Consider the following 17700-nt stretch of genomic DNA (forward strand, 5'->3'; position numbering starts at 1 on the left):
GCCAATGCAGAAAAACAAATTGGTATGCAACAAATCCCAACTGTAGAATAATCCGTTAATCCTAGCAAAATCCACAACAAAACTCAAAATACTTTTGCAGCATGTGAGACCAACTTTTGTAGCAACTCTCAAAACATTTACAACAATGAAGCAACATTTGTAGGAACACCCCAAAATTGTCGCAACATCTTGTTTCTTTGTGCGCAACAAAACATAAATGTGTTTTTGCAACTTGAACACACAAATGCAACATCAAAAATTAGCAAAACAAACAACCCTGTAGCAAGCACCCAGAATTGTTGTAGCATCACGCGTTTACGTTGGCAACAAAATTCTTATGAGTTTGTAGCGAGTTGTTCATACGTATGCAGCATCGCAAAGATCTGTGATAAAACTTACCTTGTACCATCGTCCATTGTGGCTCTGGTCGATTCGACATCAATGCGCGCGCATCCGGCTCGCTTGAGCCCCGTCTGCGCTATATTCGACGACTCCCTAGTCCCACTTCTCTCCCTGATCTTGGAGACCTTCAATGTGAAGCTTCACCATGGCTAGGGTTGTTCTTTAGCTACGACCTTCCATGGAGGGGGAAGGGGCCGTAGTAGAGGGTGGGAGTGGGCTGGTAGGGGATCAGCATGGTGTCGTTAGAACGGCGGGACAATGGCCGCATTGGACGGAGGCAATATGAAACACACGACAACAGAGATAGGTGTGCATGGCAAGCGAGTATACTATTCAAAGATACATAGAGGATTTTTTTTTCGGAAATAATACTAACAAGTCAATTTATTCATTAAGCTTGTGTTCATATGATGTATCATCATCATTGCATCAATAGCCAACTCTGAGTAGAAGTGTCCTCTTCTGTTCAAAAAAAAGGAAGCAGAAGTCTCCTTAGAAACAGTTATTATTTATTTGACCGATCAATCCGTGATCTGTCGTCCGAACAGAAATGATTTCCTAAATGCAAAGCTCTTGCTGCTTAATGATTTTTCTTCGCCGGGAATAATTATATATCTGTGGATCGCGTGTGTGCTCTTAGACTCGGCAATGGGTTGCTACATGCCCCCTAGAATATTTTCAAATCCGAAATTTGATGATCCGCATTCTGAAACGCCCGAACAGAACTCATCATGTTCCCCGTGCGTATTCGCTAGTCTCATTTCTTAACCGAGCGAAAAAGTCATCCTAGGGAAATTCTGCGTGGCAAGCGAATCAGGTATCGCCAGGTGGTCACCGAAAATCGGTTCAAATATGACGTCCACATCACCGCGCGTAGGATGCATGGGGAGTTCCACGCTTTGGCGGTGCCCATCAAAGGAGGGGCACAAATTGGTCCTCAAAAACCACGTCAGGAAAATGTGTGTTCAATTCAAGACGTGTTGAAAGACAAAGAAAACATCAGCAGCCATGCCTATGCGGCTATGCCGCCATCCCTATCGCTCCCTGCCCTCGCGCTACTTCGGCTCTCTATATATAACTAGTATGATTTATGAACCCAAGTGTCAATTTTATGATCTGCTGGTACCCGCCTCCTCCAAAACCATCGCCGTCTTAGACAGTTTCTAGGTAGCACGAGCTACAAAGAGAGATAAAACTAGAGACAACATCACATTTGTTTGAGTCTTGAGAAAGTCTTATCGATATGATCAAACCCGTTTCGAACACCTACTGACCTACATATACACTAGTTTCTTGACAAGTTCATGGTGGAACAAAGAATGGCCAGGCCTAGGGAGACGATCGGCGGCAGGGGCGGGGAGACGACGGCGGCGGTGGAGAGGGCGGTGAGGTCCCTCGGCATGGGAGTTGACATGGCCGGCGACCTGAGGCTGAGGCACTGCAAGGCTGCAGGAGGATGCCTCGTCGCCAGGAGCGGCGGGAAGGCGACAGTCACCATGCCGGGTGTCGGGGTGGTGCTCGACGTGCCAGCCGACGTCAAGTGCAGCAAGGGCGGCCGGACAAGGCTCAGGAGCGACGTGCTCGAGTTCAACAAGGTTCGTTGATTAGCTACTTGCACACCTTCCTCTAATTTTCTGTACATGCCTTTGAGTTTGGGGAGTAGGAATTCTGGCTCAAATGATTCAAGCTGCAACCACATCTGAGCTTGTATGTTTACCTGCTAGATTTTCCAAAAAAAAATACTAAAATTTAACTAGCAGAAATATTCATCTTACTAACCTTATCTCCTAACAATCTCAGTCAACCCTGGCAAAAATAAATTTCTGATACAACAACCAGTAGAACAATATCTAGCGAAGATGAGAATCCTCCTAGCAGAAAACTTCTTTAAGCAAAGCAGAAAGCTATCCATTAATCACAGAACCAAGAATTAACACGATTGATAAATGAATTATGACAAAGGGAAACAAATCAAGACTTTTGGAATCTTGACCGCGTTAATGGCAGATGACTGAGCTGTTCAACCACCGGAGCTCGGTGCCGGGGAAGATCCCGTCGGGGCTGTTCAACGCATCCTTCGGACTGGACGGCGGCTCCTGGGCTCAGGACGCCTCCAGCACCAAGTGCCTTGCGGTCGACGGCTATTTCATCTCCCTCCTCGACCTCCGCCTCGACTGCCAGCCCCTCGCCATCGCCGACCATGTCGTCGCCGACGTGCCGGACAGCTGGGACCCCCCAGCAATAGCAAGGTACGTTACATTGCATGATGAGCAACTCGTTGACCGTCAGAAACCAACCACGAATATGATGATGGTGAGACCTCGTCCAAGCGGCGAGTGCAAGATCGTCAACCACACTTTGCCATGTGCCCATGTGGTGTGAAAAATCGTATGCATGGTGGAAAATTAGTGCAGGACTTGACTTGTTCACGGTCTGGACTCTAGAAGTAGAACAAGTACAGAAGTACTGCACATATTCTTTACCATCTTTGTCGAGCTTAATAATAGTAGTCTGAATCCTAATATGTCAATGTCACCATTAAGTCACGTACTAATGAAAGCACGCTGATCAGATGGTCTGTTGTACTCGGTACTCAAGATGTAAATTTCCAGTTCTGAATTCCGTCGGAAGGTTCATCTCACTCTCTGTGAGCTATGCAGTTTCATCGAGAAGTACGGGACTCACGTCGTGGTGGGGGTAAGCATGGGCGGCCAAGATGTGGTGTACGTCAAACAGGAGAAGTCGTCGCTGCTACCGGAGTCGGAGATCAAAGAGCATCTAGAAAAGCTTGGTGACCAGCTCTTCACTGGGACATGCACTCTGCGCCCTTCACACTTCAAGTCCAGGGACCACAAGATTAAGGTCAGGGAATTTTGTTCACTTAGGACCGTTGCAAACTGAAATTGAGGATGATCACCTGAAATGTACTAAAAAAACTCCATGATTCTGATTGCAACAGGTCCCTGAGGCCTTCAACGTATTTGATGCCCAACAATCACAGCAGAGACTTGAAGGAATGACGACTCAAGTCGCATGCAAAGAGGTACTATTAGTACTCTTCTAAGCTCAAACTTATAAAGAATTATGGAGCAAGTCATTTAGGGATCTTTGCCAACTTTCAACTCATGCAGGGTGTGACAGTGATACACTCCAAGAGGGGAGGGGATGTCGCTGCGAGGAGCCACGCCGAGTGGCTGCTCACGTTGCCGGCAAAGCCGGATGCGATCAACTTCAGGCTTGTGCCCCTGACATCCCTTCTCAGGGGAGTGGTGGGATTGGGTTTCCTCTCTCATGCCATAAACGTCTACCTGAGATGTAAGAACCCTTTATCGAATAATCTAGCACACTTTTAGCCATGTCTTCAAGATGAACGATAAACATGTGTAATGAAAATTAACTCAATATCAGCATGACCCAACACTTTTCATGTATATATTTTGTCCATCCTTGCCATCAATTGGCAATTGGTGTATTAGATTTGGAAGTAAAAGCCAACAAGGGAGATATTATCCACTGTACTTCAAAAGTTCTACATTTGTTCAGACTTATTTACTTATTTTTGTGCACAGCCATACACACTGTTATAACTAGAAGTGTTAATGCCCTTGGAATAGCTAGAAGTGCTAATCTATGCCACTGATGTATAACAGACAAACCTCCAGTAGCAGACTTGAGGTACTTCCTTGAGTTTCAGCACCACAGGTCGTGGGCGCCCGTGCTCAGTGAGCTACCTCTCGGTTTTTGTTCGAACCGCCTAGGCGCTAGCCAAGCCTTGAACTTCAGTCTTGTGGGCTCAAAGCTCCATGTCAGCTCAAACCAGGCAAGAAATCCTTTCTCTGTTTAAATCCATCTGCAATCCGATAGCAATAAACACTCAACAATTTTACACCAATTAAATGCAGGTTATTGTTCCAAACTTGCCAGTCACTGGGATGAGACTGCACCTGGAGGGCAAGAAAAACAACAGGTTAGCTGCGGTATTCGCATCTGGGGCGACATTCTGTCTGCAATATGTTCAGTCGTCTGTCCAAATGTTGGCTGAAAATATAACTGAATTTAGAATGTTAACATCCTCAAATCATGGTCAGGTTAGGCCTCCACCTGCAACATCTGGCAAGCTCCCCGACATTCATCAATGCACGACCAGACCAGGCACCGAGATGGCGAGGATCTGAGGCGATCTCCGATGAACGGTACTACGAGCCGGTGCAGCGGAGGATGTTCGCCCACATCTGCACCGTGCCAGTGAAGTACAATTCCCACTGGTGCAGCGGGCACCGGCAGACCGCATTCATCGTGTCCGGTGCGCAGCTGCACGTCAAGGCCCATGATTCAACCAATGTTCTGCACCTCAGTCTCCTCTACACCGAGCTTCTAGGGTATACGGTGGTGCAGTCCAAATGGGAGCACAGCACAGCGAGTCTTCCAGGTAAAGGGACGAGCTTTCTCTCGAAGTCGTTCGCAACATCTTCAGCTACTGCTGAGAAAGATCGGCAAGATCGGCAGGAAGCAGCAAGATTTGGCATTGACTCCGGGGTGTTTGCCCGAGGACCGCCAGTGCCGGTTGGGGACCAGAAGCTGCTCAAGTTTGTTGATACATCTCAGATCACCATGGGGCCACAGGACGCCCCTGGGTACTGGCTGGCCACAGGTGCAAAGCTTGTTGTTGACAAGGGGAAGATCTCACTGCATGTCAAGTTCTCACTGCTGGCTCCAGTTTCTTGACATGGTGCTCCCAGAATTGTACAGTGTTCAGCTTCAAAGATATACATATAAACCAGCTATAATGTTAGGCTTGTTATAATGCATTCTTTCGATTCATTTTATGGAGGGAATCAGACCCACATAAATTCAATCAGCTGTGTTGCGAACCTCTATCAAGATGTAATGTAAATCAGTCCTAAAAAAAATTATCGGGCAGATATGTGAAAGAAAGAAAAGTACTGTAATGGAATCCTGACCCCAAACACATGGAAAATATAGCAGAGCCAATAATCATGTGAGAATAAAAATATTCACAACCTGGGCAAAGGGGTATGCAGGAGCAGAACCAAACAAACACTCTAGCTACATTACAGATGGGAGAGGACGTAGAGACCGCCCAGCCTATACAAAAGCATCAGGAACATCGACAAAACAAGGGCGAGCCATAGGGGGTTAGACCTCGCCTCAGGGCCACCTCCACTACGGCAGAGCAGCAATCATGTCAGATCCGAGCCTACTGCCCTTTCCCCAACTAAGATATCACAGGGTCATCTGTGCTATGATCTCAACCGCAAAACTAATAGGTAACTCAACCAAGCAAATACAGAGTGAAATGGACTCTATGGGATCGTGCCGCCTCAAGTTAGTGCCGCCGTCATTGGAAGTTGCGTGTCAACCCACTTCGTGGTGCGCTTCTGCACACAAGGAACAAAATTCACGGTGATTTAGAGGAAGAAACTATATGAAGATGTAATTCAGGAAGAGTGGTAACTGGTAAGATAATGTCTCCTTAGAAAACTACTGCAGATTTGGTGCCAGCAAATGCTTGCAGCGGTACAAAAGAAAGACCATGTCTTTCCAAACATTCTTGTTTCCAACTTCTCCAGTAGTTGAGATCATAGGTTTCTCCAGTACCAAAATTACGAAGTGATAAAACAGTTCTAAGATTTATTTAACGATGTAGTGTTTTACACCTCACTGTAACACATTTTTTATTCGCATGACATTGCAACAGAACTAATTGCTAAAATCAAATCTGGACACAGTGCAGGTGCACCATAATAAAACTAAACTGGCTAATGGAGAAATTAAACACAAACAGCTACTAATGTCATGTAATTAGTGGTTCTAGAGTATGGCAAATCGTTATCCCAAGAAAACCATTTGCACTATTTCAATCGTAATACATTAATACGTTCTTTGAAAACTTTTCAGAATATGTGAAGATTTACCTTCCAGGGAGCAGCTGAGAACTCCCAGATCCTTTCGAATTACCAAGCCGCCTGGCTTTCATTTCTTGGTCCTTATCAACACGCATAGCTGCAACTTCTTTCTCCATGGCAGCAACCTCTCGCCTCATCTTTTTAGCCTCCACTTCCATTGCTTTGGTCAAGGTATCAACTTTCTTTGCTAACATCTGCAAGACAAGGAGATAATGTTTTATAATGCCAGGTTTCATGTCCCACACACAAATTGCATATAAATAAAGAAAAAGTTGCATACCTCAATTGCATCATCTTTGTCCTTTAGACTTTGATCTTTCTCGTGGCATGCTTTCCTCAAAGAAACAACCTCCTTCTGCAACATATTATACAGGAAACCAGAGACCATTTCGACTGAGTTGCTATTTGTGGATTCATTACTTCTCTCATCCGGATTGCTATTGGCACTTTCATTAGTTCTCTCATCCACTTCACGATCTTTGACAGCATCTGTAGATCTGTTAAGTAAATGTGATCCATTTCCATGGACCTTTCCCCTGTCTAGTGACCTCGTTCCACCATCAAATGACTTTGAAGTTCCTTTGGCATGTTTTAGGATCAAACTGCTGCTAGAAGAAAGAGATGATCTTGAATGGAAAGATGGAGATCTCCTTGTTAATAAGCCATTTGGTGACAATTTAGGAATATTATCGGCTCCACCAAGTGATAACCGACGGGAAGGACCATTGCTGAAACTCTTTCCTTCAGTAGGTGGTCGACTAGAGCCACTTGGCGGCCCTCGTAGTCCATCTTCTAAAACTTTCAGGCGCAACTGATATTTTTCCTGGGTTTATGAAAAATAAACAAATTTAGCTCATCTAAAACAACTAACCTAACAAGTTTTAGCTCACACTGAATTACACCAGAAGAGTTTGTGAACCTTTAGTTGAGCTTCAGATCGTGCTGCACGTTCTGCAATAGCAAGCTTATCACGAAGCTGTTGCATTTCACCCTGCAGACACAGATAAGATTATTGCAGGATACCAAGTATGATTTTGATAAAAGAACAAACAGGCAAAACGTTTAACTTTATGAAGAACAAGCATACACCTGCATCTTAGATAATGTACATCGAAGGAAAGGCATCATGTAATACTACCCTGGTCTCACCTGCAAGAACCTGCGCTCTTCAAGCCACTGTTTAACTGGCATCACTTTGTCATTAGAATCTTTCCATTCATTTGCAACCACAACAGCAACCCTATTTGCTGTAACTTTTGCACGAGCAAGTTCACGGTCAAGTGTTTTTCTTTCATCCTGACAAAATCATGAACATAAGTAAGCATTTGACCCAGCGAATACTTGATAACAAAAGAACAATCCAAGGTTAGATTGTTACATTCATCTCCTGCACTTTGCGCTGGTAATCTCTAACAGCATTGGCGGCTGCACCACCTTGTAGAACAGACTCTTCCAGCTCTCTCACAGTTTGACTAAGCTTTTCAACTTCTGCAACCTTTTGGCGATGCAACTTGTCCAGGATTTTATTTTCTTCCTGCAATGCATGAAGTAAAAAAATTCAGCATTTCGTTCGATTGCTATATTGGAATACTACTAATGCCCAAGAATACACTACATGCACCCACATACATGACAGATCTCAATTTGCTTCATCAAATCTTGGTTCTTGTTTTGCAAGTCATCAACCATGGCAGCTTTTGCCATTGCGATTTCCACAGTCCTTTCTGCTTCCAGAAGTGCTGCCTCTTTTTGTTTTGTTAGACGATCTAAGGCTCTATTATCATCCTGAAGCTTTGCAATCTGAAATAAACAAAGTCAAATAAAAAGTTTGTCATCTAGGCACATTGGAGGATGAGGATAGTTGTGGGCTACTAGTGAGACACTCCATCCATCCCTATTTAAATGGTATCTTCATTTTCAGTGATTTAACATGGACCATAAATTTGATCAATAATACATGAGAAATGTCTTGCAAAAATGATATGACTGGAAAAAAAATCAAATACAAATTCAATGGCATACTTTTTGTACCACATAACCTAATTGTTGTTGGTCAAATAAATGGTTGGAGTTAAGCATCGAAATGTGTGTGACTGTGAACCATGTAAATAGGGACGGAGGCAGCATCACAAGTTCTTCTGGACAAACACAAAAGTATAGGAGTACAAAATATAACCTCTTGCCGAGATAGCTTTAGCTCTGCTTCAAGTGGAGCAAGAATGGCTTCAATTGGTGGCATGTCATCATCCTTTTGGGCTGCATGTACTCTTCGCAATGTAGCTTCTGCTGCAAACTGAGCAGCCATTGCAGCCTTTTTCTCATCATTTATCTTCTTGACTTCCAGATTCTGCAAGTTTTGATATCTATATTAAAGCACAATCAAAAGGCGGATACCAACAAAAGGTGGACATAAATCATAAGTCAGTACCTTGTTATCTAGGTGAGATTCTGTCAACTTGAGCTTCTCATCCATCCTCTCCAACTCATCCGTAAGCTGCATCACAATACAACTATCATATTAATAACAAATATAAGTAATGACTGCCTCATTTTTTCCTTAATAATAATACAATAAGTATATATCAGTTTAGTATGAACTTACAATCTTTCATGAAACATAAACATAACTCATTACAGCATGAGCTGCAACAAGTTATCCTCAAAGTTTTTTTTTCAATTCATATTTCTTTAATCAGAATTCAAGCCCAAAATTCCAATACATTGTAATAAAAAAACAAACAAACTTCACATATACCCAAGAGAACTCATGTCGCATTATGCCTATGCATGTGTTTTCGTCATGTTCTCACAGACCAACTTATAATTAAAAGTCATTATTACACTAAAAAATATGCAATCATAGATACTGATTTACACAAAAGGAATATTGGTGCAGTTAAGATGTGATCAATAAAATAAATAAAAAATCTTTGTGTATCAAAGTTCTTTGACATGAAAGCAGGACAGAGAATACAAATGCACAATTACATAAAGTCTTCAGCCAGTAGAGATGATGGGACGTATCAAAACAGCGGAGTTAAAGAGAAGAGCAGTATCCAGGTGGAGCTTAAGGACTTAATTCGTAAGGACCAATCAACTCTTGGGGCTGATAAAATTATGGATACATAACAGCAGTAGCAGATGCAAGGTACATACATCCAACCCAAGCATGGCAATGTCAAGTGTTTGGTAATAACAAGAGCCTTGTTGGTTTTAAAAGGAAAAGAAAAAAACTGATTCAACGTACATGCAGGCTCACTCAATCCAACTAATTAATGCCAAGGCATACAGGATTTTATATCCCGGGGTTGCTCCTGTGAAGAGTAATCAGGACTGATGGTACCAAGCAGGATGATCCAATTAACTAAGCAAGAAAAAAACATAAGCCATGGAAACAGCGAGTCCAAACAGATAGAGGGATCTAGTAAGTAATAACATCCAGAAGACAAGAAAGTAATATCACAATGACAAAACAAACACAAGAAATAGGTGGCCTGGCTCATGGCAGCACAAAGTTATACGGATGATATGACAAAATATATGCAAGACCGGGTTTTTAAGCTCAGCACCACAGGATATGACCCTAGCCAACCCTCAACTCAGCAAACTAGCGTACAGAAGTGGTCATTCTACTAGACTAACTAAATTCGGCACTTGCTCTACAATAACATCACTTGCAGCCTGAATACAGAAGAAACGGCAATAGCAGACACGCTGCTCAGAAAATCTCAAGAGAAATCGGCAGTTATTACCTCCTCGACGGCCTTCTCGCGCGCCCTCTCCGACAGCCGCAGCGCCCGTATCTCCGTGTGCGCATCCCCGAGCTCCCTCTCCTTGTCTGTGTCAGCGACAAAAAATCAAACATTTCCCCCACACCAGGACCCTACCGAAACAGTAGAGCGAATCGCGGCGCGGGAGCAGATGAGCTCACCCCTGAGCTCGTTCTCGAGGCGGGTGAGCTCGACCCTGACGGGATCCGAGCCGTGCATGAGCGCCATGAGCTCGTCGGCGTCGAGGCTGGCCCGCATCGGGCCCCTCCGCCGCCTGGGCGGCGCCGCATTCCCCTCCTCGCCGCCGTCGGCCATCTCAGATCTGAGCCCCGGCGCCCCGCCCCAGCGTGCAGGTCCGCGTCGGCAAGCCCTCGCCCTCGCGCGCGCCCGGCGAGCTCCCTCCCCCGCGCGCGCGCGGCGAGCTCTACCGCGCGCCGGATCGGGGAAACCCTAAGCTTTAGCTCCGGCCTTGCTCCGTCACTGTGCGGCGTGTTGTGTTGTGTGTGGGCGTCTCCTCGCATTTAGCAGTTGCGGCTGTCTCGCTCTTAAATCGCGCGTAAGGAGCTTTTTGGATTATCTTAAGTGGGGCTTCCAGAGGGATTAGTGATTTTTTTTTTCAAGGACACATTTGTTTTTCCTTTTATTAAACGGGTGTTAGAAAACTTTGCATTGTCCAATCTCACGACACCGCAACAGAAAAAATTCAAGGAACATCGCAAAGCACCGCCAACATAAGAAAAGGTAGTCAAGACCACAACAGGAGGCATGTGTTCTGCTAAGGGGCCAAAGAAGTCTACACAACGACACTAGTGTGTCTGCTAAGAGGCACGCATAACTAAGACAAAGAAAACGAACAGCACAACACCACACTCAGGCCTCATGTCCAGGCAATCGCAAAGAGTCTAGATGAGAGGGGGGAATGTAAGAAACAATCACCCTAGAGAAACAAGATCGAGATATGTATTGGTCAAAAGCACAAACAAGGGATGATTAGGAGCAAGGGGCCTGCGGAGGAGGGAATGCATGGCCATAGAGGAATTGTCTCGCAAACGCTACGCACATATGAAGCAATGATAATGAGAGAAACATGCAACATAGCGACCAGCTCCACTATGCTCCTAAATACTACCTCGATCGGCCAAAGGAGTAGTATCAACAAAGAAACAATGAGCGTCAGACCTTCTTTAGAGATAGTCTTGATGCTAGAGGTGGCAAGGCGTGGTGGTAGGTTGGCTGAAGCTAGGGGTATGGGGTCATACCGATGTCCCCTCCCCTACCCACATCTACCCCCAAACACATATGGCCACCATTGTAGAAAACAAAAAATCATGCTTGTAAAAAGAATGGCTTGCAACCAACATAATCATCGAGACTAGGGAAGGTCTATTGTCCTTTCATCCTTGGATACCGCTCAGGCTTGCAGGTACATGAAACCTTGTGTTATCTAACATTGCACATTTTTTTGTCTCAAAATATGGTGTACAAGATTTTTTCCCCAACTTGTGGAATTTTCTAGGTCCGCCATTCAGGACATAGGTATTACTTGAGTAGTCCCTAGTTATATATCTAGGCATCAATGATTCGTCCCTAACCATTGTGTCATCTCTAATGAGCTCTAGTACAATCTAGCATGTCTATCATGGGAAAATCGTGACATTTGCTATCATGATGGCTTACAAGAGGTGGAGCTTGGCAACGTGGAGGCTAACAAGAATGAGATCAATACACACGATGTACCCAGGTTTGGAGCCTCTCTTTGGAGGTAAATACCTACTCATAACTTTACTAGATTGATTGTTAGTCGATTACAAGGTTGTGCTCTTGAACTATGGTTAGTCAAGGGCAAGTTATTGCGTCTATGTCTCCGTCCTCTAGGACGATTCCTGTGGGCCTTATATGCATGGCCTACTTAGGGTTTACAAATATATCCCGAGTCAGTTCGTGGTCATTGTCCCTATGGAAGCCAGCGTCCTCTACTTGTCTTGGCCGCCAAGTCTTATACGCCACTATTATTTAGACTCCTCCTAGGTCGACTTATGCATAAGCCGACATATGTCTTCAGAGTGTATGACCAACAAGGAGGGGTAACCAGCCATAAGTAGTTCATGGGACTCCCTCGTTTTGTGGGTCTACTCCATCTTGTGGGCCTACCTGCTTGGTATTCCCTCCATTGTGTCCCCGAGTTTCCCTTATTACTCCTCTCCTCATATACTATTGGAGATGTGCCCAAGAGGAAATAATTAAGTTGTTATTATTATTATATCTTTGTATTTATCATAAATATTTGCATCACATGCTATAATTGTATTAACAAGAAACATTAATACATGTGTGTTTTGTAAACAAAACAGAGTCCCTAGTAAGCCTCTTGTTTAATAGCTTGTTGATTAATAGATGATCATGGTTTCCTGATCATGAACATTGGATGTTATTGATGTCTACGCCCCCTCCTTTTCCTGTAGACAGTGTTGGGCCTCCAAGAGCAGAGGTTTGTAGAACAGCAGCAAGTTTCCCTTAAGTGGATCACCCAAGGTTTATCGATCTCAGGGAGGAAGAGGTCAAAGATATCCCTCTCATGCAACCCTGCAACCACAAGCAAGAAGTCTCTTGTGTCCCCAACACACCTAATAGGTGCACTAGTTCGGCGAAGAGATAGTGAAATACAGGTGGTATAAATAAGTAGTAGCAACGGCACCAGAAAAGTGCTTTGCCCAGGACAGTAAACAAGCAGTAGTAACGCAAAGAAACAAGAAACAAGCGATAGCAGTATTTAGGAACAAGGCCTAGGGATCATACTTTCACTAGTGGACACTCTCAACTTTGATCACATAACAGAGTAGATAAATGCATACTCTACACTCTCTTGTTGGATGATGAACACCACTAATTGCGTAGGATTACACGAACCCTCAATGCCGGAGTTAACAAGCTCCACAATATTCGATGTTCATATTTAAATAACCTTAGAGTGCATGACAGATCAACACAACTAAACCAAGTACTAACATAGCATGCACACTGTCACCTTCACACTATGTAGGAGGAATAGATCACATCAATACCATCATAGCAATAGTTAACTTCATAATCTACAAGAGATCACAATCATAGCCTACGCCAAGTACTAACACGGATGCACACACTGTCACCATTACACCGTGCAGGAGGAATAAAACTACTTTAATAACATCACTAGAGTAGCACATAGATAAATTGTGATACAAAACACATTGCAATCATAAAGAGATATAAATAAGCACTTCACTATGCCATTCATAACAGTGAATAAGTATTCTGTGAAATATAGCCTAAGAGACCCACACGGTGTACACACTGTCACCTTTACACACGTGGGACAAGGAGTCTCAGGAGATCACATAAGTAAAATTCACTTGACTAGCATAACGACATCTAGATTACAAGCATCATCATATGAATCTCAATCATGTAAGGCAGCTCATGAGATTATTGTATTGAAGTACATAGGGAGAGAGATGAACCACATAGCTACCGGTACAGCCCCGAGCCTCGATGGAGAACTACTCCCTCCTCATGGGAGACAACAGCGGTGATGGAGATGGCGGTGGTGTCGATGGAGGAGCCTTCCGGGGGCACTTCCCCGTCCCGGCGGCGTGCCGGAACAGAGACTCCTGTCCCCCAGATCTTGGCTTCGCGATGGCGGCGGCTCTGGAAGGTTTCTCGTACCGTGGCTTTTTCGTATCGAGGTTTTAGGTCGAGGGGCTTCTTATAGGCGAAGAGGCGGCGTCAGAAGGTCAACGAGGCGACGACACCATAGGGGGGCGCGGGCCACCCCCAGGCCGCGCCGGCCTATGGTGCAGTGGGCTGTGGCCCCCTACGCGACTCTCGGGTGTTCTGGATGCTTCCGGGGATTCTAAGATCTTCGGCGTTGATTTCGTCCGATTCCGAGAATATTTCCTTACTAGGATTTCTGAAACCAAAAACAGCAGAAAACAGGAACTGGCCCTTCGGCATCTCGTCAATAGGTTAGTTCCGGAAAATGCATAAATATGACATAAAGTATGCATAAAACATGTAGATATCATCAATAATGTGGCATGGAACATAAGAAATTATCGATACGTCGGAGACGTATCAGCATCCCCAAGCTTAGTTTCTGCTCGTCCCGAGCAGGTAAACGATAACAAAGATAATTTCTAGAGTGACATGCCATCATAACCTTGATCATACTATTTGTAAGCATATGTAATGAATGCAGCAATCCAAGACAATGGTAATGACATGAGTAAACAAATGAACCATATAGCAATGACTTTTCATGAATAGTACTTTCAAGACAAGCAGCAATAAGTCTTGCATAAGAGTTAACTCATAAAGCAATAATTCAAAGTAGAGGTATTGAAGCAACACAAAGGAAGATTAAGTTTCAGCGGTTGCTTTCAACTTGTAACATGTATATCTCATGGATAGTTATCAATGCAAAGCAATATAACAAATGCAATATGCAAGTATGTAGGAATCAATGCACAGTTCACACAAGTGTTTGCTTCTTGAGGTGGAGAGAGATAGGTGAACTGACTCAACAATAAAAGTAAAAGAATGGTCCTTCAAAGAGGAAAGCATCGATTGCTATATTTGTCCTAGAGCTTTGATTTTGAAAACATATAGAGAGCAATAAAACTAAAATTTTGAGAGGTGTTTGTTGTTGTCAACGAATGGTAGTGGGCACTCTAACCCCCTTGCCAGACAAACCTTCAAAGAGCGGCTCCCATTTTATTTTATTTTTGTGTGGCACTCCTTCCAACCTTTCTTTCACAAACCATGGCTAACCGAATCCTTCGGGTGCCTGCCAACAATCTCATACCATGAAGGAGTGCCTTTTTATTTTAGTTTTATTATGATGACACTCCTCCCAACCTTTGCTTACACAAGCCATGGCTAACCGAATCCTTCGGGTGCCGTCCAACAATCACATACCATGGAGGAGTGTCTATTTTTATTAATTAATTTGGGACTGGGAATCCCATTGCCAGCTCTTTTTGCAAAATTATTGGATAAGCGGATGAAGCCACTAGTCCATTGGTGAAAGTTGCCCAACAAGATTGAAAGATAAACACCACATACTTCCTCATGAGCTATAAAACATTGACACAAATCAGAGGTGATAAATTTTGAATTGTTTAAAGGTAGCACTCAAGCAATTTACTTTGGAATGGCGGAGAAATACCATGTAGTAGGTAGGTATGGTGGACACAAATGGCATAGTGGTTGGCTGAAGTATTTTGGATGCATGAGAAGTATTCCCTCTCGATACAAGGTTTAGGCTAGCAAGGCTATTTGAAACAAACACAAGGATGAACCGGTGCAGCAAAACTCACATAAAAGACATATTGTAAACATTATAAGACTCTACACCGTCTTCCTTGTTGTTCAAACTCAATACTAGAAATTATCTAGACTTTAGAGAGACCAATTATGCAAACCAAATTTTAGCAAACTCTATGTATTTCTTCATTAATAGGTGCAAAGTATATGATGCAAGAGCTTAAACATGAGCACAACAATTGCCAAGTATCAAGTTATTCAAGACATCATACCAATTACTACATGTATCATTTTCCGTTTCCAACCATATAACAATTAACGAAGCAGTTTCAACCTTCGCCATGAAAATTAAGAGCTAAGAACACATGTGTTCATACGAACCAGCGGAGCGTGTCTCTCTCCCACACAATCATTTATTCAAACAAAAACAAAAACAAGAAACATACAAACGCTCCAAGCAAAGCACATAAGCTGTGATGGAATAAAAATATAGTTTCAGGTGAGGAACCTGATAATGTTGTCGATGAAGAAGGGGATGCCTTGGGTATCCCCAAGCTTAGACGCTTGAGTCTTCTTGATATATGCAGGGGTGAACCACCGGGGCATCCCCAAGCTTAGAGCTTTCACTCTTCTTGATCATAGTATATCATCCTCCTCTCTTGACCCTTGAAAACTTCCTCCACACCAAACTCGAAACAACTCATTAGAGGGTTAGTGCACAATAAAAATTAACATATTCAGAGGTGACACAATCATTCTTAACACTTCTGGACATTGCATAATGCTACTGGACATTAGTGGATCAAAGAAATTCATCCAACATAGCAAAAAGAGGCAATGCGAAATAAAAGGCAGAATCTGTCAAAACAGAACAGTTCGTATTGACGAATTTTAAAATGGCACCAGACTTGCTCAAATGAAAATGCTCAAATTGAATGAAAGTTGCGTACATATCTGAGGATCATGCACGTAAATTGGCTTAATTTTCTGAGCTACCTACAGGGAGGTGGACCCAGATTCGTGACAGCAAAGAAATCTGGAACTGCGCAGTAATCCAAATCTAGTACTTACTTTTCTATCAACGGCTTTACTTGGCACAACAAAACACAAAACTAAGATAAGGAGAGGTTGCTACAGTAGTAAACAACTTCCAAGACACAAATATAAAACAAAGTACTGTAGCAAAATAACACATGGGTTATCTCCCAAGAAGTTCTTTTCTTTATAGCCATTAAGATGGGCTCAGCAGTTTTAATGATGCACTCATAAGAAATAGTAATTGAAGTGAAAGAGAGCATCCAGAGGCAAATTCAAAACACATTTAAGTCTAACATGCTTCCTATGCATAGGAATCTTGTAAATAAACAGGTTCATGAAGAGCAAAGTGACAAGATTAGGAAGATAAAACAAGTGTAGCTTCAAAAATTTCAGCACATAGAGAGGCATTTTAGTAACATGAAAATTTCTACAACCATATTTTCCTCTCTCATAATAACTTTCAGTAGCAACATGAGCAAACTCAACAATATAACTATCACATAAAGCATTCTTATCATGAGTCTCATGCATAAAATTATTACTCTCCACATAAGCATAATCAATTTTATTAGTTGTAGTGGGAGCAAATTCAACAAAGTAGCTATCATTATTATTCTCATCAAGTGTAGGTGGCATAGTATAATCACAACAAAATTTACTCTCCATAGTAGGTGGCACCAAAAGACCACTATCATTATAATCATCATAAATAGGAGGCAAAGTATCATCAAAGAAACTTTTCTCCTCAATGCTTGGGGGACTAAAAATATCATGCTCATCAAAGCCAGCTTCCCCAAGCTTAGAGCTTTCTATATTATTATCAACAATGGTGTTCAAAGCGTTCATACTAATATTACTACCAGCATGCAAATAAGATTCCATAGGTTTTTTAATTTTCGCATCAAACAATCCATGTTTTAAATCAGGAAATAGAATAAGAAGATCATTCTTGTCCATTATGCCAAACTAGTGTAAACAAGAAACAAAAAGTTGCAATTGCAGGATCTAAAGGAAATAGCTTCGAGTACTTACAGCGCCGGGAAATAGCTTGGTAGCCGAGGTCCGGAGTGTGAGCACCTTTTACCTTTCCTCCCCGGCAACGGCGCCAGAAAATAGCTTGATGTCTACGCCCCCTCCTTTTCCTGTAGACAGTGTTGGGCCTCCAAGAGCAGAGGTTTGTAGAACAGCAGCAAGTTTCCCTTAAGTGGATCACCCAAGGTTTATCGATCTCAGGGAGGAAGAGGTCAAAGATATCCCTC

At 43.1% G+C, this 17700-nt stretch overlaps 2 protein-coding genes across 2 annotated transcripts; one reads left to right on the forward strand and one right to left on the reverse strand.

The window, feature by feature from the left end:
• Nucleotides 1–1443: 1443 nt before the first annotated feature.
• Nucleotides 1444–5317, forward strand: LOC127317394 (MACPF domain-containing protein At1g14780). Its single transcript, XM_051347955.2, has 8 exons — nt 1444–1997; nt 2410–2651; nt 3063–3264; nt 3362–3445; nt 3534–3717; nt 4053–4222; nt 4305–4369; nt 4491–5317. Exons 1-8 carry the CDS (start codon nt 1707–1709, stop codon nt 5125–5127), a joined length of 1875 nt encoding a protein of 624 aa, XP_051203915.1. The 5' UTR covers nt 1444–1706; the 3' UTR covers nt 5128–5317.
• Nucleotides 5318–5373: 56 nt separating this feature from the next.
• LOC127317396 (microtubule-associated protein 70-3) lies at nt 5374–10621 on the reverse strand. Its single transcript, XM_051347956.2, has 11 exons — nt 10261–10621; nt 10082–10167; nt 8758–8823; nt 8506–8676; nt 7959–8129; nt 7708–7863; nt 7479–7625; nt 7249–7320; nt 6610–7152; nt 6339–6523; nt 5374–5801 (listed from the first exon to the last, which is right to left on the reverse strand). The coding sequence occupies exons 1-11, from the start codon at nt 10412–10414 to the stop codon at nt 5762–5764; spliced, it is 1791 nt and encodes a 596-aa protein (XP_051203916.1). The 5' UTR covers nt 10415–10621; the 3' UTR covers nt 5374–5761.
• Nucleotides 10622–17700: the final 7079 nt, after the last annotated feature.

This window comes from Lolium perenne, chromosome 7 (genome assembly GCF_019359855.2).
Source record: "Lolium perenne isolate Kyuss_39 chromosome 7, Kyuss_2.0, whole genome shotgun sequence".
In the NCBI taxonomy this organism is placed as follows: domain Eukaryota; kingdom Viridiplantae; phylum Streptophyta; class Magnoliopsida; order Poales; family Poaceae; genus Lolium; species Lolium perenne.